The sequence below is a fragment of the Caretta caretta genome, chromosome 2, assembly GCF_965140235.1.
Source record: "Caretta caretta isolate rCarCar2 chromosome 2, rCarCar1.hap1, whole genome shotgun sequence".
Lineage (NCBI taxonomy): Eukaryota > Metazoa > Chordata > Testudines > Cheloniidae > Caretta > Caretta caretta.
The window spans coordinates 87,161,521-87,188,365 of NC_134207.1; the positions used below are offsets into that span (position 1 = coordinate 87,161,521).

General features: G+C 43.1%; 1 protein-coding gene across 6 annotated transcripts; it reads right to left on the bottom strand.

Annotated features, from left to right (window-relative positions):
• TMEM200C (transmembrane protein 200C) lies at positions 1-8,549 on the bottom strand. 6 transcript variants are annotated; one of them, XM_075125303.1, is made up of 5 exons: positions 7,825-8,549; positions 7,254-7,689; positions 5,406-5,553; positions 5,118-5,222; positions 1-4,414 (listed from the first exon to the last, which is right to left on the bottom strand). In XM_075125303.1, exon 5 carries the CDS (start codon positions 4,375-4,377, stop codon positions 2,785-2,787), a length of 1,593 nt encoding a protein of 530 aa, XP_074981404.1. In that variant the 5' UTR covers positions 4,378-4,414; positions 5,118-5,222; positions 5,406-5,553; positions 7,254-7,689; positions 7,825-8,549; the 3' UTR covers positions 1-2,784. The 6 variants fall into 6 exon arrangements, with proteins under 6 accessions (XP_074981404.1, XP_074981403.1, XP_048696274.2 ...); XM_075125302.1 differs by lacking the exon at positions 7,825-8,549 and having other exon boundaries at positions 7,254-7,753; XM_048840317.2 differs by lacking the exon at positions 7,825-8,549 and having other exon boundaries at positions 1-4,420; positions 7,254-7,753.
• Between the last annotated feature and the right edge of the window lie 18,296 nt (positions 8,550-26,845).

The window sequence follows — 26,845 nt, forward strand, 5'->3', positions numbered from 1 at the left end:
TTGGAAAAAAGGCTTCATATGTTTATTAAATTAATTGCTACAAATTATTCACTCAGCTCTACTAGCCACTGAAGTGGAATTTCATTGATCAAGCTCAGTTCTGCATACAAACATTCTGTTATTCAATATGTTCGGCAACCTAGGAGAAGTTTAAAACAGTACTTATTGAAAAGGATGATCATTGAAATTGAGCCGAGCTATTTAAAAAGGCTTCCTGATTGTATTTTGACACATTTAACAGATTCTCAAATACAGATAACAAATTTAATAATAATTTCAATGAAATAAAATACTCTCTCACAGTCCGACAAAAAGAAAAAAGCCCCCACACTCTAGCCCAGCAATTTAAAAGTACTTTCCTTCTAATAAAATAAAAGGTTTGGGTCGCATCTTGTGTTATCTTTAAATAAAAGTGATTGTTATAGCTTAGATGGCTGGATAAACTTTTACTGAATGAAAATAGAAACAGTATATATAATATGATTTTTTCAGGTTTATTTTTTAAAAAATCTGTCATTTTTCCACTATGGTCCCAACCCTGCAATGAGATTTGGTGGGTAGACTCCTGCTCTGCACCCATGTGGATTTGAACAGGCACCTTCCCAGACAGGATCAAGGCAAATCTCCATAACTGTGTATAATTAGCATCCCTCTCTCAGTGCCTGATGACCCTTTCCTGATATTTCATTAGACGTCTGCTGAAAATCATGGGAAAAGCACAGAACAGAAGTTTCCTTCTAACTTTTAGGCCAAATGTTGAGCCAGAAGTAATCATGATGAAATCAATTCTGATTAAACTGCCTTCTAACACTGTTAAGCTGCCCACTCTATGCAGGGCCTAGACATGTTTGTTTGTTTATCTTTTTGTAAATAAAATTCATGTTCCAGCCTATGCACATAGTTTTAAAACATATTTTGGTCACTTCCACACTGGCTGGCTAAACAACATTAGATAGCAGTTTAACAAAAATAATGCTTAAACAAAGTTCATATGGGTACTTTTCTTGGTTGCCATTGACAGTACATGAGGCTGTGATGCTTGTGCCTTTCTGTTGCAAAAGGGAACTTCATTTCCTCTTTGGAAAATTGTAGAGCCTCAAGATGGCAGTCTCTTATCTGATATTTTAAAAATTATTCATTCTTATATTTAGTAATTATTGTTGCTGTTCACTCTTCACAATCAAATGTAATGATCAGTCTATTTATTATATTGTACCTATATTTAATTATTAGATATGTACTAAATACTAATCTATTATGGAAACCTTAATTGAGAGAGAAAACCAACGCACTACTTACATATCATAATGTTTAACTTCAATAACTCTGTGGTTAACATAATGAAACGTCATATGCATATTAAATATATATTTGAAATAGAAAATTTTGTTGGTATCTGAAATTGGGAGTTGAAAGAGATTTTTCTAGTTAATGAAGCAAATGCCAGTCTTATTGTAATTATTAAAGTAAAATAATTCCCAGTTACCAAATAGCTGTTTGATTCATATATTATATATATAGTCCAACCATCAGGAAACATGCTATTCTATTCACTCAAGGTGAAATCCTGTCTCCATTGACGTCAATGGCAAAACTCCCATATAATTCAATGGGGCCAGAATTTCACCCACAGAGTATATAGGACTATTTGCATCCTTAAAGGTAAGCATGTGCATAAGTGTTTGCAAGACTGGAGCCTTAATTGTAGAAAAACTTAATCTTACATTGACTGTTCTTGGGGAAGTCGAAGATCTACAAAGTATGGGCCACTGTTTCTGAGATTAATGTATTACTCGTGAAAAATCTAATTTTAATGGAAGGTAAAACCTTACTCAATTTTTCTCTTTAGAATCTCGAAATCTCTGATTCCTTACCATCTAAAATGCCAATTAAAAATGGGTTAGAAATAGAAGCAGAATCTGCTGCTTGTACTAAAGTGCAGTGTGCTCAGCGATTGAACCCAATATCTTTGTTTTGAAAAAATTACTAAATTACTATTACCATGTCAAAAGCAACATAAACAAACCTTTGTCCTTTATACCTAATCTGTAATATTTAGTAGTTTGATACAAAAGTCTTCTTTGATCTGTAAGCACTATAGGGGGAGAACTGTTTTAAAATGATTAAACATTTTTATTTAAAAAAATTATTAATGCTATTAGTACATGTGTGATAATACTTAATAAAGTATCCAGGTGTCTTATTAGGTCTCTAATTTAAGACTGTAACAGTTCCAATTAGATTATCAGAGCTTTGTCCAGCTCCACTCTCTCCTCCCTTGTCACCTTTCCAGAATTTAAACAAATGCCTGTAAGAGTGTTCTTTGTGAAGATACTTCATCCATAAGGCCTGGCAAACTTTGAGTGATTTAACCAAAACAAAGGGGGAGAGCTCAGTTTGCTGAAGGAAAACCACCTTGCGCTGGAGCTAGGACAGGAGCTGGTGGTTTTGAAGCAGTTAGTGACAAACCGGCATCAGAGTACCCAAGGAAGAGGGTTGGGGAGGGGGGTTAGAAATAAAAACTATGAAGTGTACAGTTATGTTGTCCAAAATGGTATTCTTTTGCTTCGAAGAACTTGCTGGACTATTGATGTTTAATACAATTTGGTTTGCATGGAACATACAATCACGATCGGACAGAAAGATTTTTTGTTTCCTGGTGTCATCTATAGGAATTTATTGAATGCAATTCAAGGATAACCTATTGCAGCTCTTTGCATATTGACCGGGTTCCGTCCACAAGCAGGCAGAGGGCTTGCTTGTCCTGATGCTTTCTCTGTTTGTTCAAACGCCTGTGCTTTCCAGTTCCCCATCCTCCAGCCCTGCCGTGGCGTGCGACCTGGAAATCATGAAGAGCTTCTCTTTATTTGTATATTGTCTCTGAATTTGCCGGGGACGCTGCACTGTTTGTTCGTTGCCGGCTCCCTCTAGGGGGCCGATCTCCCCTTTTGGGTCCTCCTCACAGTCCTGGGTTTTACTGGCCGGGGTGCTGGCAACAGACGCCAAGGAGGTGCCTGCCTCCTCCAGGTGGGTGTAGCCCTTATTGCTGCTGGATGGGTCAGTCTGGGAGCCTCTCCCGACCTCCGGCGGAGTGACGGGAGGCGAGCCGCCCAGCTCCAGAGATTTGGAGTAGGTGGAAGAAGCAGCCTTGGCTGAAAGGCTGGTGGAGTCCAGCTCCCTGCTGCTAGCCCGAGTCTGAGGCGGGCCAGGGGAGAGGGGCCGCCTGGCGTCAGGCAGGCAGCTTGTGCTCTGGCGCCTCAGTACCCGCTGGTGCCTGCGCCCCTGCCCGGGCCCTAGGGGGCTGCCGCTGCCGAGCTCGCTCAGGCTCCGCTCGAACTCGCCCCGCGGGCTCGCCCTGGCCCCGGGCTCGCAGCTCTCCCCGCCCGTCCCCTCGGCCTGGCCCAGGGGCAGCAGGGGGAAGGCGCTGAGCGAGGAGCCCACCAGCGAGTCGGCGGTGCTGCGCCGGCCCCAGCCGGGCGCGGGGCTGCAGGGCGGGGTGGCGGCGCCCAGCGCGGCTCGCTCCCGGTAGATGCTGTAGACGGCCTCGGCCAGGCTGGGCGGGGAGGCGGAGAAGGAGGAGCAGCGGGGCGCGGGGGCGCCCAGGGCCGGGGGCCAGGAGCTCTGGGCCAGCCTGGCCGCGGCGCCCAAGGCTTCCCCCCCGCCGCCGCCGCCGCCCAGCCCCCGGGCCTGCTGCACGTAACTGACGAAGCCATTGAGCGGGGCGGCGGCCGGGCCCCCGCCCTCCTTGGCCCGCAGGCTGTGCGCGTCGATGACGGTGGAGTAGAGGTCCCGCAGGTTGATGATCTTGGTCTTGCGGTCGCGGTTCTCGTGCAGCACCGCGTTGGCGCAGATGAAGAGGAAGATGCCGATGCCCATGATCAGGGGGCCCAGCACCTTGAGCTTGTCCGAGTGCAGGTAGCCCGAGAAGAGCTGGAAGAGGAAACCCACCGAGGAAGGGGCCGGCGCGGCGCGGGGGGACCCCCGGCTGCTGCTGGAGGAGGAGGAGGCGTTGGCTCTGGGGGTGTCCGGGGGGGATCCCCCTTGCGCCCCCGGCTGGCCCCTGCTGGAGCGGTTTTTGGTGGCGCCGCCCTGCGCGGGCAGGTGTTTGCTCCCCCCGAAGCTGCCCTCCCGGTAGACGGGGCTGGGTTTGGGCCAATAGCCCACCACGGCCAAGGCGATGCCCACCAGCAGCACCAGGATGCCGCAGAGGGCGAGGAGCCCCGAGGCGGAGCACAGCTTCAGCTTGCCCTTCACCACCACCACGTCGTTCTTGCGCTTCTTTTTGGCTTTGCGTTTGCGTCTGGGGGCCTGGCTTTGGGGTCGCAGGGGGTCCTGTTTCCTGGCCGAGATCCTCAGGAGGCCTCCAGTGGCGATCATGGCTGGCTACCCGGGGCACTGCTCCCTAGAGCGGCTCCTGCTCCTGCAACAAAAGGGAGAGAAGAGGGTGAAGGCCAGGGACAGAGCGGGAGGAGCAGCTCCTCAACAGATACCTCACAAAATGCCCGTGCTTTAACACAGCCAGGGAAATCCGTATTTAGCTAAAGCCCGACAAGCAGCGTCTCAGCCACTGACAAGCGGGGCCCTCTTAGGCATCCAGATAGCCAGGATAGCAACGTTAGGTAACCTGGGAAGGGAAGCAGCCATGTGTCCCTCCCATGACGTTGCTCAGTTCACTCTTTGCAAACAGCGAATTGACTTCTACAGACTCCAAAGGAGTTAAGGAAAGACTCGTGCCACCAGTGCAAACAAACAGAAGAGCATCCGTGCTGGGTAGAGAATGAGTCTGCAGGGCAGCCTGCTCCTGTCGTTGAAGAAGCTGCTGAGATCTTTCCTGGGCCCTGTTCCTCTAATGGGGTCAAAGGGTGACACTGCACAGTGCAGGGGGTTGGTGTTAGCGGAAGTATCACGCAGAAGCCCGTGCCTTTTAGTGGTCTGGGTATTTTGGAAATAAAACCAGACGGGCAATACGAATTGTTTTATGGATGTCACTAATTGTATTACACTGCTTAAACATTGCTGAGGGATTTTAACCGATTACATACTTTTTGTGCCAGTGAATGGGAAATTAATTACTGGAAATACAGAAGGGAAGCATTTGAATACCCAGATAATAGTACCTTTTGGAAGCTTCTTCCAGATCATTTCCTTCGTATTTTAGCTGCAGTGATCTAGAAACCCATCCTCTTCTGCTTACGGTATGGGTACATCATCTGGACAGCTGCCTGATTTGGAAACATGTATGATGTTCAAAGTAACTGGTTATGTAACAGCAATGATTGCCCTTCCCCCCTCCATGTTAAAATGTAGCGGGTATAAAGATAGTATGTCAAATTTTATTAAAGAGTGAATCACCATGAAAAAAGATAATGCGTCGGGAAACTGGCATGTGAAATAACATTCGTTACTTTATTTACGGTATCATCAGGATTCATCATCTGAGTATTCAAATGGCTGGGAGACAACTAAGTATGAACAATTCACACGATATTGCAAACCGTTCAGTGAAGCTTTGATATGCTGAAGAAGGGCTTCTCTCTCATTTTGGTGAAGCGTCTAAAATAATTTCCAGGAAGGAAATATGACAGCAATCAGTACAACATGCTTCATAAAGTTACATTCCTTGCCTTGAAAGCTGGTTAATAGCATCTAAAGTGATTCCTCCCCCCCCACCCAGCTTCTTCTAAATTTCGTTTCTATTCCCAAATAGCCCCAGATTCGACAGTTTTGCATTCCATTTGTTCTGAATATATTTTCCCATAAAATAATACTGAGGGCACTGTTTTGAGAGAACCTACAATATGTCTGGGAGTAATTTAACAATGAATGGAGTCTTGTCTCCTCTTTCCTATTATCAGACCATGTATTTGCTTTTTTTTTTTTTTTTTTGTAAGAATGGTTTGGTACACAAGTGTAATTATCCGAGCATGATTTCTTGTTAAGTGGTGGCTTAGTTTGTGATCTGATACTCTCCACTACACCACTAGACAAGATGCTGTCTCAGTTAAGATGGAAAAACAGATGGCAATCAGACCTGAACAACGTTTGCAATCAATATTGCCTTGACACTTCCTTTTTGAATACGCAGAAACAAGGGTGGATGCGTGGGAGAGTGTGTTTTTTTTAAACCACCAACTATTATTAATTATTGTATTATTAGAAAACAGAGAAAGTCAAACAGACGAAAGACACGATACACAATCACATTCCATATAAACTGGATGTGGGATGTAATCATTAACAAACTGATACTTATGTCACAGTGAGCACTATTTAAATAATCTCCAGAGGATATGTCATGTTTTAACCCGGATCTCAATGACTATTTTAAGGATGCTCTGCTAAAACCGAATAGAGTTGTTATTCTCACTCAGTCACAGGTATTAAAACGTACATGGTGGGGGTCGGATTAACACTTTGTTTCCTGGACACTAATAACTGAGGTTAAGATGCTCACTTGTCTGTTTTTGACCAATACAGGATTTTGTGTTGTTTCAGCTATTTGTATGTGTAGAAAATGGAAGAATAATCTCAGCTCGGAGGGAAATGAATTATTTGAAAGGATGTTAATTTGCAACCATTGACCATTTGCTCGACATCACTTAGGACACTTTCTAGCATGCTGCAATAGATTTTGCAACGTTTACTAGGGACTAAAATGTTGTGGCTGACATGCTTGGCAGTATTTCTTTATACATAACGGAGTTAGCAAAGTTGCCAGTTTACACTGGGTTTAGTTTCGATGCAGTTTCCAGTATATACATGGCTGGCTGGCAGTATGTCTAACAATGAAGCTGCCTGTTAATGAGATAGGTCTGTAGCTATTGATTGAGTATCGCTCGCCAGGTGGTCTGCCAGGTCTTTGAACTTTTGGTTGCTTCTACTAATGAAGAAATTCTGTGTACAAAATCCTCCAAGGGTCTCTAAGCCGGCTGGGCACCTAAGCCATGACCAAAGACCATTTGGCAACCAGCTAACAGCCCTTTGTAAATTTCCCACCCCGGCCCCCGTTTTATAACCACATCAACACGATGGACTATTTTTGTCGCCTCCAGGAAAGTAATGGGGCCATTCAGTGCTGAACTGCTGCCCCTGAATTTCTCCAAGACAGAGAAAACACACGTGAAAATTGACACCCCCCCCCCCCGCTCCGCTCCCATCCCCCCGCCCCTCCAGACCAGACTAGGGTGAAAAAACCTTTCGGGATCGTGGGCGAAATTATTGCTCAAAATGGCAGCAAGTCTAACCTCACTTACCCAGGAAGACTGGGGCGGGAATCAAAGCTGGCAGCGAGGAGCTCAGGCACCATAAAGAAACCATGGAGAAACTTTCCAGCCCGAGTGGACATCTCAGCGCAGACACAGCCCCTCCAGATCCGTAATCTCGCCCTGGCTCATAATCCCAGCCGGGAATGCGGGAGGGATCGACCCGATCTTGTCAGCCCCCTCGGAGCCCGCGGACAGAGCCATTCCAAGGAGTTTCCTAGAAGTGCTGTGCCTTCTCCATCCTTCATCCTTCCCTGCTTGTTTTATTGTTTCCCCCTGCCAGATGCAGCCTCCTCCTCCTGCCTGAGCCGGTGGTTGTTGCTAGTTGATTTGCCAGCCTGGCGGGCTCGCTGCTTTCTGCTGCTGCTGCTCTTGAATGGTGCTCCGGCAGCCGCGGCTGCTGTGCGGGCCGGACTCGGTGCTGTTGCTAGGAAACAGGAGCCATGACACAGGGAAATTGCTGCAGGATGGCAATCATTACCCTCCTAACTCGCCTCTTTAGGAACAGCCCCCCCCCCCCTTCCCTGCCTCCCCCGGCTGCCGCCTGTTCCACCATGCCCACCTGCACGTAACAAGGTGAGCCTGCCAGCCCCGAGCCCTTCCTCCAGAAGCAAGCGGACGGGGCCATGGCATTGTCTGCAGCCAGCCCCGGGGAGGGTCCCCGCTGGCTCGCTCTCTGCCTCCTGCGCTCTCTTTGCAGAACTCCCTGCCTGATCGGCGTGGTCGCAGGGGAGATTAAAGACAGTCAGACCTTGGTTCCTTCGCTTTCTTCCCATCAAATATTTCACTGGCTCTCTGAGAGAAAGCAGGGAAGCACCAAATGCATCATTTTTTTAAAAAGTGCTTCCACCGTTTTGTGAACTTTTTTTTCTTTTTTCTTTTGGTCTGAAGTGTGGCTGAGCACAGTTGGTCTGAGGTGTATTCTCTTCTCCTCACTGACCTGTCAATCTCTTGTCAACAGCTATCTCTTGTTCAGTCTCCGGCTGAGAGAGACCCTGTCTGATTTTTTCGCCTTACTCCTGATACATGTCAATTCTTTGGGCTTCCTCCCTGAGCAGCAAGCAGGGGGGAAAGTGGGAGGATTTTTGTCTTTGTTCTCTAGAAATAATATCCAAGTAACTTTGCTGTCATTTCTCCCTTCCTGTCCTTCCTCACCTAGTGTAGGCAAAACAGAAGAGAGATGGTGTTTTCAAGATGAAATGATTCTGTTTGAAAAGGGGAAACACCAGATGCAGGGAGAGCTAGAGGATTTCTTTTTTTTTAATCTGAGGAGTGATCCAAGAAACAGATGAAAAGAGGGAGAATGCAAAAAAGAAAGAAACCGACAAACTGATGGCCAAGATATGAGATCTGGCCTTTATAGATACTGGGAAACAAAATTCAGCTTTGAGCATCTTTGGGAAGATACTTGTTAAACTGAAGATATACAACGCTGTGTGACTGAAGGCCACAGAACACAGCCCACAGTGTCTTACTGAAGTGTTTCTCTTACACCTACCATGAGGTAATAGACCCATGACTGCATTGGGTGTAAATCAGGGGAGAACTTGGTCTTTTTTTGATGGCCACCACAAGCTAGAAAGGCAGGTTAAACAAAACAGCCAAGTGAATGTGGAAGTCTTGATGTCTAATTGGGATTTCACTGCTGTTTTATCTTGCAGAGTTTCTGGAATAGAGAGACTGCACTTGCCTGTTTGTAAAAGTAGCCTTGGACTCCTATTCAAGCTAAAGAGGATTCTGGCCTCTGATCAAACAGTCCTTTCTCCTCCACCTCTGCTTGATCTATTGAGAGGCATGAATATGCTGCGTTCAACTAACTGCAAGTCTCTGAGGGACAATAAAGGGAAAGTTTTGAATCTGAAACTGGGATTTTAAAAATATAGGGCTCTACACGGAATGGAAGAATTGTAGGGAGAGGTTTTCTTCAGGTTTTTGCTATTAAATGCTTTTGACCCATCTATCATTGCCTGATTTGAGAACAAATAAATCCCAAAGGGGCATACTTCCTATATGCATTTTAATCTCTGCTGAAGGCTGTATTGTCAAAATGGCTTGGGGCACAGTTTCTCTAGTACACATCAAACTTTTCCTTCTGAAACAGGGCCTAAATTTAAGATTTAGTATTCAAGGACTACTTTTCAAACTGCACTTTGGACTGTTTAATTGAACTTGAGTCTTCTGACATGCAGTAATTTGCTTTGTGTTCGACCCAGGATATCAGCAGAAACCAAACATATCACATCTGTTTCCACTGGAGACCTGTATCACATCAATAATGCAGCATCACCAGACTCTCCCTGAAGAGCCCCTGAGATAAAGAGAGAAAGACAGAGGTTTTACATGAAACAGAGACCCTTTTCCTACCTGAGTCACTTGTTCTATTTCAGTCAAGCGAAACCATTTTATTTATACCTTCCTCAAATAGCTTCAAAAGTTTTGAGTCACTAGGCCATCTCCTTGATACTCAGGGGTTTCAAAACATACAAAACAAAGGGCATCATAGTCCAGTCCAGGTATTGCGAAAAGAAAGGCAGCTAAGCTCTTGACGACAACAACAACAATATAATAAAGATGATAAAGTGTTACAATAATATAAAGACAGAGACAAGCTGTATAATCACAAGACTTGGACTTTGATCTCACATTATATAAAGATCGTCCCTATAATCACAGACCTGACTCCTTATAGCAAGTCACAATGCTGAGTTGTATATCATTAAACTACTGTGCCTTATTGTTTCCTAAGAAACTTATTGAAAACTGATCAAACATTTACTATTCCATTTTCTTATTTGATAGGGAGCTCTGGGGAAGGTTGCTTTTATACTCCCAGAGGTGATGGGTGGAGGTGGAAGGGAGCTTTTCTACTGATTTAGTTTACTATTTGGCTGAGTGACTTTGTAATTGTCTGTGTAATGTTTATACTGATTGCTTAATGCTGCTAGCAGGCTTCATTTATGTGTTATCCATATATGATTATTTAATGCTTCTGGGTGTTTATTAATGCTTATTATGTTGTAAGACTAATTCATTGTCAAGAAACCTAGAGCCTTTAGTATGGGTATATTTTATTGTACAAGTCTAAATAAATAAACCCCCTAAGGTATAGCTAAAATAAGAAGCAGGAAAAAAAATAGCAAAAAAATTCTGTAACTTTACCTACCTAGGAAAAATACAACTCTTGGGACTATATGGTTGGTTATCAAATATGTTTGGATTAATTCAGATATCTAAAGCCCACTATGTCAGATAATCTAACACTATGAAGCACTAACAGTGACTCCATGGTTAAGATTGCATTGGGATTTGCACATAAAGCAGAACTTCTGATTTATACTTTAATACATGTATTTTTTCTTGATATTTGACGCAATAATTCTTCAAAGGGCAATTGCATTTTTAATGTAGTTTTTCCACAGGAAATGTATAAAAATATTCACTCTTTGAAATTTTGCATATATCCCTCCCATTTCTTTGCACTCCTTTAACTTAACGCAGATGTGTATGTATATTTATTTGTATTGAGGTAACACATATGGGCTCCAGTCATGGATCACGGTCTCATTGTGCCAGGCACTGTACAAAGACATACTAAAGAGTTGGTACCTGCCTTAAAGTGCTTTACAATCTAAGTATGAGATGAATGTTAAAATAAAAAGATAGAATGAAGAGAGAACTTTAAACAGGCTTCAGCTTTCCCCAAAGTAACTCATCCTTACAATCTCTCAGAGACAGATTAAGTAGTGGACCCCCCTGACTGTTGGAGGGTCATTCCCAACTCAAACCGTGGGCTGCCACCCTAGCAGAGTGCTAGCTGTACAGGAAGGATGGCCACTTATCTGGGATGAAACTCTGGGTTGCTTCTAGCCACATCACTTGTTCTCACTTAAAAGCTCACTTTAATTTTAAATTTAATCTATAGTATATTTGTTACATGCACTGTACCCATTGTGTCCACACTCTTTAAAAATATATTTAAAAAACAGCTCAGAGTATTTATTGTTGGAATCTAAGGCCTTGTCTACACTGGAAAATTTTCCCAGTTATAGTTACATAGCTGTACCAGTATAGTTATAATCATATAACCCCCCATGTGCACACTCTAATTCTAGTATAAAAGTGGCTTTTTCGGTTTAGCTTAAATCACTTCCCAAGTTATATAAGATGAACAAGACCAACAACAACAAAGGAAAAAGAGGCACCCCTACCAGAATAAGAGTGTTGACATGGGAGTTGTACTGAAATACTAGTTTAAATTCACACCTTAAGTTATAGCGAAAAAACCTTCCTAGGTAGACAAGGCCTAAGATAAATGGTGAGACAGAAAGTGCATACTGGTGGGGAGTGTGGTATGATGAATATTATCACAAACTAATGATGATCTGGTCGCTCAGATACAAAGGAGCAAAGCAGAACTATCAGTGAGTTATATAAGTTCATCCTCACAGAAAATATATGTGAAAGCCCTCATTGTACATTGTACCCTCATAGGACTTATCTGAAGCATTTAGAATCAGAGATAACTTTACTTTTCATTGTATAGGAAGCCTTAGGATAATTCACTGAGAGCTAATGGCAATTTACATGTCTGTTCTTTCAAAATAAATTATGGCTCAGATGCATACTGCTGGAAATGCTCTGCAGGATGAAAGAAATGCACAGCCATGAAATCTGGCTATTGAAAAGTAAAGTCACTTAACATTTTAAGATGGACAGGCTTTTGCAATAAGAGTGAAGGAGCTGCTGATCTATCTCATTTTCGTTTTCATTGAAATTCACTGTAAATAGATGCTGATTTTTTGAGGCATGTAGTGACACCTAGCACAATCTGTATATTTCTGAAATTGACATTCTACTGAAAGCTTTAAGCAAAAGGACTGACTGTTAAAAGCTCCTGGGTCAGTTGTCAGATAGAGCAGAAAGATCACATCCCGGGATTAGAAACAGCATTCAGGGCATGTGTCATTCAGTTTCTTTTAAGTGTCCTACACTTGACTTCTCAGCTTGTATAGAAAGCTGGAAGAACTTTTCCAGCCATGTTAATCATTTTGATCTGTTGGCCCTAAACAACAGAACTGCAAATTCCCTTTTCAGTGCCTTGTAACTCATTAACTCATTGCACACACACACAGTATAATCCTGACTATTAGAATACCCACAGGACCCCCCTCCTCAATCTAGAACTAAAATAACATTAGCCAAACACTATTCGGATCCCTTCTTTTTGTATGCCCTCCCCCAGCCCAATTCTGATTGGGCCCCAATACCATTATCTAAGTAATAATAATAATGAATAACTATTGAAAGCTCCCTTTTAATGAATGCTTGGTGTATGGTCTTGTTTTATTAACTTTAGGTTTAGTGACTCATTAGTACCCAAACATAATTTTTGTTGCCCACATTTGGATGGTTGGGACTCTTCAGTATGATGAAATTCATTATAATGAACATGTGTTTCATAAAATCAATAAATCATGGATAGCTGGTTTTATCTTTCAAACTCACAAGTAATCTTTTGAAGTCTGCGGGGTTGTGCTTGCTTATGAAAGTGGTGATGCCAAAGTATGTTCAGCAGAGTTTTGGAAAATGGAAGTGATGCGGTAAAGTAACTAACATGCATGTCCAAGCTTTTGCCATAGAAGGAGAATACTGGAGTGCCGCAGTAACATATACGTCACATGCTCTTTTTTTCCCTAGCAGAACTGATGCTAGGAATTTTTTTGCTCTTGATAATTTAATGTAGCTCTGCAGAATTCTATTTATCTAGATTAAAAAAAAATCTGTCGCTAACAGCACCGTACATGAATTTTTCAACAAGGAGAGGTGTATGACCCTTATCCACATCACTCAGCATAACTACTGACATCAAAAGGGTTTTGATGAGCAAATGAGAACACTGCTTAACCATGAAGTGCTAAATGTTGTATCTTGAGGCGATCTTCCTTAATAAACTGTATGTAAAGTTATGAAATAATTTGGTCAAGTTAGTCAAACTACAGTGACAAGGGAGTGTAGCTGGGAAAGGCTGGCTAGGCAGCTGATGTAGGATGACCAGATGTCCCGATTTTTGGGTCTTTTTCTTATATAGGCTCCTATTACCTCCCATAACCTGTCCTGATTTTTCACACTTGCTGTCTGGTCACCCTAAACTGATGTGCTTTGACCATTGTTTATTACATTAGTCTTTATTATCTTACTGTTACCGTATGAGTTCCCTGTTTGTTTATTGCAAGCATCTATTGTCTCTCATCATATGCTTAGATTGTAAACTATTTGGGACAAGGTCTATGTACAGTGCCTGTGTAACAGGGTAGCTGGCCCCTTAACTGATATTGGGCTCAGGTCTCCTGTTCCAGTCTTGGTGTGCCCTAGTTTGGTGTAATGAGGAAGGCAGGGCTGCTCCTGGGAGCTATAAATGAGAGCAGGCCCAAAGGTAAGGGAGAGTGTAGAATCGAGAGGTGGGGGAGAAGAGCTGAGGGTGTCTAGAGAAGTAGAGAGAGCTCAGAAGAAAAGCAGAGCTTGGCTGAAAACTTCAGGGAATGGATGCCCCTGAAGGAAGGAGCAGTAAGAGTTCCCTAGTTGAGCAGTGGAACTATAGCAGGTGGGCAAAAGCTGAAGGTGGTCAGGGGTCACCTGCAAACTTCCCCAGGCCAGACAGCCATGACTGGGGAGGACTGAAGGCTGAGATCCACAGAGGGAGATGCCTGCTGGCTCTCTGAACTGGAAGGCCAGAGAGGGCTAAAGGCTGGGGAATGATGGAGGAGTGAGCCCACTGATGTCTCTGGGACAGAGATAGAATTATATCTGAGAAGGAAGCAGGGAAGAGAAGCATCCCGGCTAGATGGGCTAGGGGGAGGCATGGTGAGAGATCCTGGAAACAGACTTGAGAGTCAAAGTGGGGGTGAGAGTCTGGAGTTGTATTTGGTGTGTTGATGGACTATTGGGACTTGAAGGATTGAATATACTCTTTGGACTGTGCTGAGAATTCTGGATTATGGTTGTGGGACTCCTGTAATAAATTAACCCTGTAAAAGGCTATTTATATTTGGAAAGTTTGTGTGGAGTTACTGGGGACCCTGGAAGAGGGAAATTGAGGGAGGCCAGCTTGTTGGGCCACCGTGAGACAATGGGGGGTTCCTTAGGTGGTGATCTGAACTTTTACAACCTACCACAATGGGGCCTCAGTTCTAGAGTGGGGTGTCTAGGTACTACCAGAATACAATAAATAATAGTAATAATTATAATGACAAATGAAAGGTGATCTGTGCAACCAATAAAAGCATGGTGTGCAGAGAGCATAGACTGTGTAGACTGTACCCTCTTTTATCAGCCCAAAGAATAAGACAATAGATGCATCATCATCTTTAAAAGAAGTGTGTTGTCAGATCAGCATTCATTGTGTTCTTGTGCATTTTTATATAGGTGTTTATGCTCTTAAGTTCTTAAAAGAGTAATTTAGCATTATAAAAATGGCATTATTAAAATACGATAATGATGTGCTATTAAGATTGGTCAGCCCAATATTTTGATCTGTATTTGTGTCTTTTTCAGAATCTCAGCCATTCCACCAAGGCTGCCAGTTATTGTGCTGATTTTGTTGTTGTTGTTGTTTTTTGTGATGTGGACACCTGCTTGCCCACTAGAAACTGGATCAAGACCACAAACTCACATAACAGCAATTACATGGCAACAATGTTTAGTGAATACTAATTCTGTTTACTGATAGATAATAAATGCCACCCTTGTGCTCAAAGGCTCCATATTGCATTACCAGATGTTTGAGACATACAAAGGTCAGACAGACAGGGCCAGATCCATGATCCAATTTCAGCATTGTAAAGGAGCTGGGAATATGCCTTCCTGGGGCAGCTCAGGAATTACTGGACTTGTAGAGCTCTATGCCACCCCTTCACAGCCTCCTCAGGATAGGGGGCATGTTGCAGGGGCATCAAGGGCATGGCTGAGGGGAAGTGTAAAAGTGTATCTTAGGTGACCAAAGTCTAACAAACATAAACAAAAGTTCTTCTCATAACCTAATAGCCAACAATCAAACTTGCTTTAACTCAAGATATACTTAATAATGGTCCATAGCTGGTAAATGCTAAAATGAATAAACAATGAAATCATTTTCAGAATTAGTGAATATTATAATTAAGCTGTATGCCACTTAATTAAAAACAATGAAGATGTTCTACAACACTTCATATCAAGGGGATGACCATTATTTCTTTGGAATTCATGATATACACACATGTGACTGTAATTTGTTTTTTTAATATGACTGCAGTGAGTAATTCCTTTCTAGTGAAGCATTAGTCAAATGCCCAGTATTGTATAATTCTTCTAATTCAGTTTCCAACCTTTGTAGTATCAAGTTATACTGCTGACCCTGATTTAAATAAATACATAAATATAGCTCTCTGTATTTCTCATCTGTATAGATATATCTGAATGGGATTTATGGAATTCTACAGACATACAGTAAACACTATTTTTGCCCACATTGGGGTACATTCACAGCAGTAAATCACCAGGAGTAGTTACTTCACTAATGTAGAAACATTATCAAAAAAGAGAAAAACAGAATAATTAAAAAGGGACTCTTAGCAACATTGCATATCCCTTCTGTTCCTCCTTCCATTTTCCTTCCTTTAAATTTAAGGAGAGAAAAACAAGAGAGACTAAATACAGACTAAAATGATTTATAATTAAGATCCAAACCCTGCTTGCTCTAATCATCTGACTAGTCCACTGGGGAAGATCATGATCTAGTTGCATCTGTATATCTATACTGAAGTCAATTAATGTACTCTAGAGTTTGGTCAGTGATACTGAGAGCAACATCTGGCCCGCTGACTGCCCTGGCAATATTTGCTTGTATAAAGCAACAAGGATTTGGCCCCAAATGTAAAACACACCTCATACTGTTCATAAAACAATCTTGGTGTTTTGAGAGGACCCTTTAGATTTGCAGGTTCCTAAGGAGGATAAATATTTTCTGTGAGTGGAAGGAGAATGCATATTGCATAGCATTATGCAAAGGTTACTTGATTTTCAGGCAGTTTTATATCCATATTTTTTAAACAGTCACTTCATTTAGTTTTATTTACAGTTACTAGTGTGTTGAAAAGAGTAAGTATGCTGGAGGGCATGCTCAGAAAACAAACGTAGCATCAGTTTCGTATTTCTGCCATTTATCTGTGAATAGATTGCCCTGCTCAAGGGAGAGAGGTAAGGACCTTTCCTGCTGTTTGATACTCCTTTTGTTTGGACACATTGGGAGTGCAATGAAGCTTGTCATTTATGCTGGTTAAAAAGGGTCTCTCTTCCCTCCCCCCTCCCCCTGATTTATTACAAGTCCGTTTCTCAGTGAATATTTATTACTCATGCATAACCAGGAATGTTAGATGAAAGAGGCACTAAGAACTGTCTGTTTAACTTAAAGACAATCAGCCAAGCAGAGCATAAGGAAATCCCCCCACTAATTCAGTATCTTTATGCAGTCCTTACTCAGAGCCCCAAGACCCCTACTTGGATCATCCTCACATAAGGGAATAAAACCCAAGAAGTTTTCCACTCATTCATCTGCCAAGTGGGTGGGGTTTGCCTCCCAGTGGAAGAGGCAGGGGTTCAGCTCTCCTTGTCACCGTATTTGAGCGACTGATGGAAGTAACAGTAATCTGTACAAAAGCCCAGTGCCTCCACACAGCCACCTGGCTCCTACAGTCTCTTGACAGCTAGGCTCTAGAGGCTCCCATGACTTCCACTGCCCCAGAACCTTCCTCAGGGGTATTCCATAGCACAGAGGGGGAACCTACAGACTGCAAATTCCTCTGGTTTACCCCAGGAACTTGGGTGAAGCATACAATGGAAAGCAGCCCTGAGACTCCCATATATTCCCCCCTCTACACATTGAGCCGAATCCCTGAAGAAGGACATTCCTGAACATTTGTATGGCCAAGGGAAGTGGGGAACATTTCCCTTCTGTACCTGTTGTGGCCCAGACATAAGAGGGGAGGAGCTCTCAAAATGGAGAGGCTCTCAGTTCTTAGTTGGGGGAAAACTCCCATTAGGAACATAGGAATTGCCATACTGGATCAGACCTGAGGTCCATCTAGTTATGTATCCTGTCTCCAACAGTGACCGGTACCAGGTGCTAGAGAAGAAGGTGTAAGGATAATCTACCCCCTCTCTCTCTCCACACACATCAGGTCTCATTGTGATCTCTCATAGTTAGAAATTGGTTTAAACCCTGAAGCGTGAGGTTTAATGTCCCTTCCAAAAAGTTTACTGTTAATTATGATAGCTCTCCTATATATAGTCTTATGGTTATCCATATAAATGTCCAGTCCCTTTTTGAATCTGACACCAATGGGAGTTTTGTCTGAATAAAGGTTGAATCAGGATTTCAAGATTGGCTTCTGATCCTACAGTCTTTGTAAGTGTGTAACTTCCATTGAGGTCAGTGGGAATATTGCATGTGTAAGGACTGCAGAAAAAATAAATGCAATTCACAGTGTGATGGGGCTCTAGGCATAGACCATCTGCCTCTCTAATAATGGGGTTAGCTCCTTTTCATCCCTGCAGGGGGAGGAAACATTCCTACCCTAATCTATGCTCATTGCATGTGGGCAGTGTTTTTGACAGACAATGGCCTGGCATGATTTTTCTCTGGCCCTAGTTGTAGGTTTCAGTCTCGCCACCTGCCCACTAGTTATAAGGAATTAAAAAAAAAAACAAAAAAACTACCCCAGTGTGGGCTGTGAGTGCATTCTGCTTTCCACAAGATTGTATTTTCATGAGCTTTAATAACATTACAACCTTTCTGCTAAGTCATTTTTGGGGCTGGGAGGAATTTTGTCAATCATTGAAGAGCAGCAATGAAATAGTTGTGGATTTCTTTCAGCTTTCTCCTGAATGTGTTGTACTTTGATAGAAGTCAACGCTAGGGCTGGGCAGGAAATGGTTTTTGCATCCTTGGACAATTTTTGAGATTTGGAACATTCTCCCATCCCAAATTAGGATGAAAAGTTGTTATTGCAAAATATTTTTGCAAATCAACCATCTGAAAAAAAAATTAAAAGTTGTGTCAAATGAAAACATTTGGTTTTGATCACTTTGAAATGTTTCTTCCTTTTTTTCCCCATGATTTCAAGCTTACATTTCAAAACAAAAAAGTTGTGGTGAAAAAAAAAAAGATTGTTTTGTTTGGAAATGAGAAGTTTTGACAATTTTGAAACTTTCCCCCCAGAACTTTTCAAAACGAGAAATTTGTGTAAAATAATCCTTTCTTGTCAACACGTCCAGTTTCAACGAATTGGTGTTTTCTGACCAAAAAATGTCTATCAAAAAATTCCTGACCAGCTGCAGTCAATGAACCACTACTTCAGTAATCAGAGCCTTTGCTTATTCCACCCCTATGCACAGGTCTGGGAAAGACTGAGGTAAGGATATGTTGTGGGTATTTTGACAGGGCTCTTTAACATGGAGTACAAGTTGAGATACCGTCTTGTCTTCACACATGGGAGGCGCAGGGTCTGTTCCAGATCCCGCTGATCTGTGGGCCAGCTGGAGTTCCCATTTAATTGGTCATAAAGTAATGGAACAGGGCTACATAGGACAAGTTCTCTGGCAAGGTTCCAGAAGTGGGAATGTAATACATGTAACAGTTCATTAAACATTACACAGATTCATTAAAAGCAAAGAGCAGCTGTGTGGGTGTTTTATTTACCAACCTTGAGTGGCCATGACAAATATCTTTCTTGTGAATGTCTGTTTTGAGAAAAACAGGAAGCAAAGATGTTGTCTGAACAAACGAAACATACAGCATAGCATTATGGTGACAGGACACTATGATGGATGTCAGTCCTTTTGTGCTTTGTGTAAATATTTTATTGTTTCTGATAAAAATGAAATGTCTAGCATTCACAGAATGGTGATTTAGGAGTTGATGGAATATATAATGAAACACTTAGAATTTCTTATTTTAACTCTTGGCTAGTTTGTGTGGGAAAAAAATTGGGCAAATTTTGCTGTTGGTTACACCTGTGTAAATCTGGAGGGACTTCATCGTTTTCAATGGATGTATACAACTGGTGTAACTGAGAGCAGAATCTGGCAGTTTGTGTTTAAGATGAGTGAGTCTCAAACTGCTATGCCATTAGTTTTACTCCTCGCAACAACTGCTTCACTCTTTTATTTTATCTAGAGGACACATAGTATAGCTCAAAAGGCTGCATGTCAATCATTGTGTAATTTGCACACCACTTTATCAGAGTTCTAAACTCACATGTGGCATGTACACCAGCTTAGGTGTAAGGATAATAATCAACTGAGGTCAATTTAATCTAGATAATTCTGCAGTACAAATGAATAATGGGTCAAATCATTCCCCTATATGGGTTATTCCCACTAAAGGGACTGGAAACTCTCTTGAATCTCGATTTCGAGACAACCTGGCTGAGATTTGTTGCTTCAGTCCCATTGTCCATGTTGAATGAGTAGGGGATTTGGCTCTGGAGGTCCACAGATCCATTTGCACAAAGTCCCTGATACTCCATGGCGGCGTAGCCATTCTCCAGTTATGCCTCTGTTGGCCCTAAACCCTCCACCACATGGAGGAATCTGTGAAAATTAATGCTAACTAGGTCAGCATTAATTTATTTGGTTATTATCAGTGGGGTTGTGGGGGGTTCAATGGGGAGTGACTGTCTCCACAGCCTGCCCTTTCCCAACCTACCTGATCTCTTCAGAGCATTGGTGAAGAATCTCATGCAGGGGACTGGAGAAGCATATCATGGAGCTGGCACTTCCCAACTTCCACCCTCAAGCCAGTCTAGCTCTGCTGCTTTTAGCTCCTTCCATTCCAAGAAGAGGAGGAGACCACGGGGCCCAGCATCTTATATACATTGATAATAAATTGTTAAGTGCTGAGCAGAAACCTGCTTAGCTTTTCAGCATAATCTCTAGCAATTTTTTGTATTCTGCAAATTACAAAGAATCTTAAAAAAAAAAAAAAAGGCAATAAAAAGATACATTACAGATGTGCTGCAGCTCCTAATAACTTCAATTCACATTTGGTGCTACATATTCCACATAACATATTTAGTATCACCAAAGTGACTTTCAAGGAGAAGGAATATAGCTGAAAATTGTTAACCAAGTTACCCACAGCTGGAATTCAGCTGCTAGAACTGGGATTTGTGCAGTTGCATTTAGTCTGGCCATTCACCATGAGAGGTATCAGAGCTCCTTCTTAAAACATCAGGGAGTGCACCTAGAATTCTCCTAATACTGCTCCTTGGGTGTTTAATTTCCCAGTATAATAAAATAAAATAATTGTCATTATATGGCATCCTTAATACACAGTGTCACAGAATGCTTGAGAAAGATTGACAATCACTAGGCAAAGAGAAAAGGAAGGTTTTAAGGAGAGATTTAAAGAGACTATGAGTCATTGGCTTGGAGGGAGATCCGGGGCTGCTGAGGAAGAATATATTATCTATTACATCCAAAAACCTCTGTTAAAAGATCATTAAGGTTGCAAAATCAAGCACGCAAAAATTAGGAAATGCCAGAATTAAGGTTGCCCATACAACCTTAATTTGGTCCCCTTGTGTATATGCATTATAACAGAATCCAGTTAGCTGACATTCACTTGCCTTGACCACAAGATAATCCATTCTCTTCCTGCAGCCCCTTACCTTCTTCATTATAAGCCTTCCATTTTCTGCATTTGTATCTACAACCACATTTGCTACTTACTTTGAAAAAACATAGGGCCAGAAGATAGCAGGAAACTCACAAAAATGGTCCCATGTATTGCAGAAGAGGGATTGAGTCTAAGCATTGCATCTTCCCTCCCTGCAAGCTTGTTGAAGTCTTGACTATAGTTTTGGGGCTCTACAATTTTAGGGCCCATTGCCAGAAGGATGAGGTGTGGCCTGGGTATGGAAATTTCTCCAGATCTGTGGGGATTTCTTTGTGTAAGTGCTGACCCATGTCAGTGATGTGTAAATGGAGTTCTACTGCGTGCTTTCAAATGCAAGGGTTGGAGAGTGGGGGTGGAAAAACACCTGTCTGTGTATCCAGTTAGGGAACTGCATTGCTCTGAGGGAGGGAGGGAGGAATGGCATGAGGAGTAGCATAGAGCCACTGGGCCTTTGAACAAATGTACCATCCCCCACAGATGCCTTAAATGCATGAGATTTCCTTGCTGACTGTGGGCCATTTGCAAGTTAGAAGGATGATTTCCCTTACACAGTTCACATGATTTGTTTGGGTGTGACAGGACTCCAAAACTCACCCATCCCAAAAGGGTGATTGGAAAGTAATTGCTGTCTTGGCTGGGAAATTATCTGCCAAACTTTTGCCTTCCTTCTGGGTATTTACTTGATATGGTGCACAATAAACACACCCATTTATTTAAAAATTGTGAGTCTAACACCAGGGAGCTAAATATACTTTCAGAGGCTAGATGGATCTATCTGAAAAAATACATGGAACAAATCCTGAAGGTCAGATCTTGAATAAGGGGTACACTGCCAAAGTAGGCCATTTACAAAAAAATCATAACAAGTTTGGCACTGTTCTTTTAATAGAGTATGATCTTACTTGTGGAAATTAATTGACATCTGGCCCACAGTTAACCTCCTGTCAATCTACAAATGGGCTAGTGGTTGATATATGTGCACCAGACTGGATAAAAGGACAATGTGATAGTTTGCAAATCTGCCTTTCAGTTTCTTTACTATTGGCTGGTGATTCTAACACTGACAATCCTATTTTTTAGCTGCTGAATGCTCTGTATGTTTTATTAAACTGTTCCTATGTAACAAAACAGGGCTCAGATTTTATGCTTGACTCAAAATGAGCAATCAGTCAGTCTGGTCATTTGTCATAGGCGGTGTAGCTATAGAGGAAATAATCCATTTTTGAATTCAGAGAAGTGTGGAGCCTCTTTATAGAAACTGGTTTTGCCATGTGTTTTTTACAGTGCCTCCAGCCTACATTGTTAGTTTACAGGGCAACTGACATTGAGAATCTTGTGGATAGGAGATTCAGGATATCTGGGTTCAAGTCTTGGCTTTGCCACAGAGTTCCTCTCTGACCTAGGGCAAGTCACTCAATCTCTTTGTGCCTCCATTACGTATTTGTATAATGTGGAGAATAATAACACTCCTTCTACCTCACAGAGGTGTTGTGAGCATAAATCTATTTATGTCTGAAGCACTCAGATGCTGTGGAGATGAAGGCCGTATAAGTACATCACTGGATAGCAGAGATAAGAGATGGTGGTTTTTAAATATGTAAGTTATTGTACTTTACATTATTCTATTGATTTCCCCCTCATGTAAATGTTCTTGTTCAATGCCTGATTCAAATCCTATTCATATTTCATGAATGTTTTCAGGAGCTTGTAATTTCCCAGCAATGTATTGAAAATGATGGGAAAGGGAGGGATCTAATAAGAAGTCTCATAATTGTAACTTCTTTTATCACTCAGTGCAAATGCTTTTCAAAATAACAGGGGAAAGCTTCCTATAACAGGGGCTTAACTGGAGACTCAGCTAAGCAAAAAAGAAACATTGGGTCTGATTCCATGCTCCCACCAGCTTTTTACCCCAAGCTTTAATGCAGTTACTCCTGATTTACATTGGTTTAAATGAGACAAAGGCCAGGCCCATGACTTCAAACCAGCAGCAGCCTGTGGAAGCTCTAACAAGTGGCTTCTGGAAGCTGGGTGTCTATTTTGTTCAATTGGACCCTCCAGTTGACAAAAGCAAGGATGCTCAAAGGCTGTTACTCAATTGTTTTCTTGCTTTAGGGTTCAATTCTATCAAATTAAGTAATACCTTATTTTACAAGTCACCCTGTTCTTTTTTATATGGGGCCACTTGTGAAGTAAACTTCTATTTAGCACGAGTAAGGATGGCGGAATCTGATCCTTAGTACATTTTGGCTTGACCCTCAAGGTTATTTTTAATTTTTTGTTTTGTTTTTTCTTTGTTAGCTTGTGATTTGCAAGGTCTACAGTTTTCAGAGTAGCAGCCGTGTTAGTCTGTATTCGCAAAAAGAAAAGGAGGACTTGTGGCACCTTAGAGACTAACCAATTTATTTGAGCATAAGCTTTCGTGAGCTACAGCTCACTTCATCGGATGATGAAGCTGTAGCTCACGAAAGCTTATGCTCAAATAAATTGGTTAGTCTCTAAGGTGCCACAAGGTCTACAGTGTGTCTCTTCGGCACTCTCCAGCTTCTAGAGCTTTAAAACCTTCAAAAGAATAGCAGTGGCATTGCTATTGTGAGCCAATATGAAACCTGTACCAAAATTATTCTTTTTATTGCTTCAGTACTAAATTTGGCCTAACCCATTTAAGTCCTTTTTAGAGACAGATTTGCATTGGGCCTGAAGGTATGAATGCCAAGTTTCAGCCTACAGTGAGCAAAACCAGCTGAATAGCAATATTATGAATGACACTGTTTATAAAGGAAATGGCTCCTGACCCTCAATTATAGAACTGTGAACACGATGCCACAGTCATCTGACAATATTCATTCTCACTCACAAATATTGGTACATGAGTTCCAAACGTGTTTCCTTCCTCAGATTTCAGAACATTTTCCAAACCTCAGTTTGCTAGAGTGATGAATTTTGCCTTTGTCAGCTTCCCTGTGTCATATTTTGGAAAGGACCTCAGTGTTGCTTGTAATTATTTCCACAGGGCTCGATTGTGCTTTTAGGCATAGCCCTGAACAGAACAGCTCCAGGACATTTTGTGCCACACACCCCCTTGAAGCACAATTTCCACCATGTTTCCCCCTTACTCCAGTATAGGCATGGAGGCTGATGCAGCACCCTTAGGTTTTACACAGGGCTCCACTCCCGGCCCCACGCCTGGGGTCCCGGATGACGGTCCCGGGGTCCTGGCTGATGGCCCCGGTTCTGGCCCCATGCCTGGGGCTCTCTCCCGGCCCCGCAAACAGGGTCCCGGCTGCAGGCCCTGTGCCCAGGACTCTGCTCCTGGTACCACACCTGGGGGGCTGCTCCCAGCCCCACATGCGGGATCCCAGCTGCCAGTCCCGCACCCGGGGTTCCAGTCCAGGCCCTGCACCCAGGGTCCCAGCTGCCAGCTCCACATCTGGGTCTCTGCTCCTGACCCCGCGCCCAGGGCTCCACACCTGCCCCCAGCTTCGGCCCCCTTACCCTTGTCTGTGTCCCCTCCTTCCAGAGCCACTGCCCTGCTCCCGGCCCCAGCTCTAGGGGGCGGCCAGGGGCTCAAACAGAGGTTAGGTGGGGCAACAGCACCTGTTGGTCTCTAAAACAGCAAACTAGAACCCCTCCTACACCAGCTCAGCTGTGCTGGCTAATGTACTAGGGGGAGGAGCCAAAGTGTTGCCAGTTCCCTGCCCCGCCTCTCCCATTTCCCATGCACCTGGTCTATTCTGAAGGGGTGGAGTGGGCAATCAGTGCTCACTTATTCCTGCAAACCTGGACCCAAGGCCTGGCTAGCCTGTGACATGGAGAGGGTTTGGTTCTTAGTCCTATTTATTCCCCTATCTGGGTGTGTAGTACAGTCAGTCTTCTAGCCCAGGAAGCAATGGAATGCGATCGCAGGAAGTTTGATGAAATATGTCAAACCTGGTGTTGTGTGCCCACAATGCAAAGTGTGAATGTCACCATTGTACCACACAAGCTTCACATGTAGCATTTTTTAGTGAAGCACAGTAGCACAGCAATAATCTGAAGAGTAATTTGATTGGGGGGGGTTCCACCCCCAGGTTTTCTATATCTTTCTTGGAGGTTTTTATTGCTTTACAGACCTGTGTAAACTCTGACTCCGAATTTTATCATTAGCTGCCCACTTTCCACTTTCAAAACTGTGCAGCTTAAAACACACATTTTCTGCGTGGCCTTTCATGGCAGTGCAGTGTATCTATATACAGATAGTATCTTGAATTTGGACCTTCAATGTACATCAATTACAATGTTGGAGCTGTCGTGTCTGTGTCTAAGTGGCAATCTCCTTGGGGAAGGGAAGTTTGTTCCTTTTTATTGTCTGTACAGTGCTGAACAGAGCATCAATGCTCAGTAAATAACAATTCTGAAAAACAAATCAGGAAAAATAACTAGCCTGAATAACTAAGGCCAAATCTTTAACAACGAGACCTAACTCTTTTGAGATCACTGTCAGTTCCTGACAAGTTTCTTCCTCCTTACTTCAACTCCCAAGAGGCCTCCTTCCTTTGTGACTTCCTTCTGGGATTCTCAGCAAGTCTGACAGTCTTTGCTGAACTAGCTGTCATGCTCAAATATCACATTATTCAGGGAATTTTCTTGGGGCTGGAAATGCACTCTGGTGTTTTTAACGCAGAGAAGCACTGAAGGTCACAAAAGTTGACTTGTGTAGCTACTTAGGGCCCAGCAGATGGAATGCATCACCCAAGGTAGGGGGCTTGGTGGGGACTGTGAGAGATGTTGCAACCCCCTGCGATATCTTTGGGGACCTTATTGTATTAAGTTTCTGAATGGTTTATGTATCACTGTGGGCCAGGTATTCTGTGCAACTCTGAGCAGGGGTACAGTTACCACAGCTCATTCAGGAACTAGAAACAATGGGGAGTAATTAAGGTGAATTGTAAGATGGTACCTCCAGAGAGGTACCACATCCTTGGCAGGCTTGCATGTACTGGTTCAGACGGGGTTTTCCAGAGACCAACAAATAAAGAAAGGGCTTTTGATATAAAAAGCCTGGGTTTAACTGACACAGGGCCTTCATTTTGGTTCAACAAATGGACATGATCCTCCATCCCAGGGGAGGCCCCAACTCTTGTTGAAGGGTGGAAGGGATGTTGGCCTGTCGGACTCCCCACGCAGAGGATGGTGACTCCTGGAATGTTTAGCATGTGTTTAGCTGTTTTTATTAGGTTTTCTCTGTAATGCTTTTACCTTAAGAATTAATGTGCTTGCTAAGACAGAGCTATGTGGTAACTTGTAACTGCTGGCAATATGCTGTTCATACCCTTGGATAGAAACCAATGGATAGGTGATAGCCTTTGCACAGACTGGCTTGCTGAGAATATCACAGGGTAAGACAGGGAACTGTGCAGCCTTAAACCCCCCCCTCCCCATCAGAAGGGAGTGGAACAAGTGTCTTTGCCCAGAGACATGTGTTGGCTGGAGACCTGAGAACTGACTGATCACTCCTGGAGTGAACCATGGAGGTGGGGATACAGGTGTAGTTGCCTTGAAATAGGCGCTGAAAAATATTAGTGGGTGCTTAGCACACACCAGCAGCCAAGCTCCCCTCACTCCCCCCCCACTCCCACCTGCCTGCAGCCCTGCCAATCAACTCCTCCCCCTCCCTCCCACCACCTCCTGCATGCCGCAGAACAGCAGGGGTGGGAAGGGGGAAGGTGGGGTGGGGCCTGGGGCAGAGCGAGGGTGATTAGAAAATTAGAAGCCAGTGCCTGTGGTGATAGGGACCTGGAATCTATCAGGGAGCGAGAAGCCAAGTGGTGTTGGAGCTTGAGGTGGAGGGTCAGAGAAGAGAGGTGTTGTTAGGAAGTGGGGTAAAGAAAGA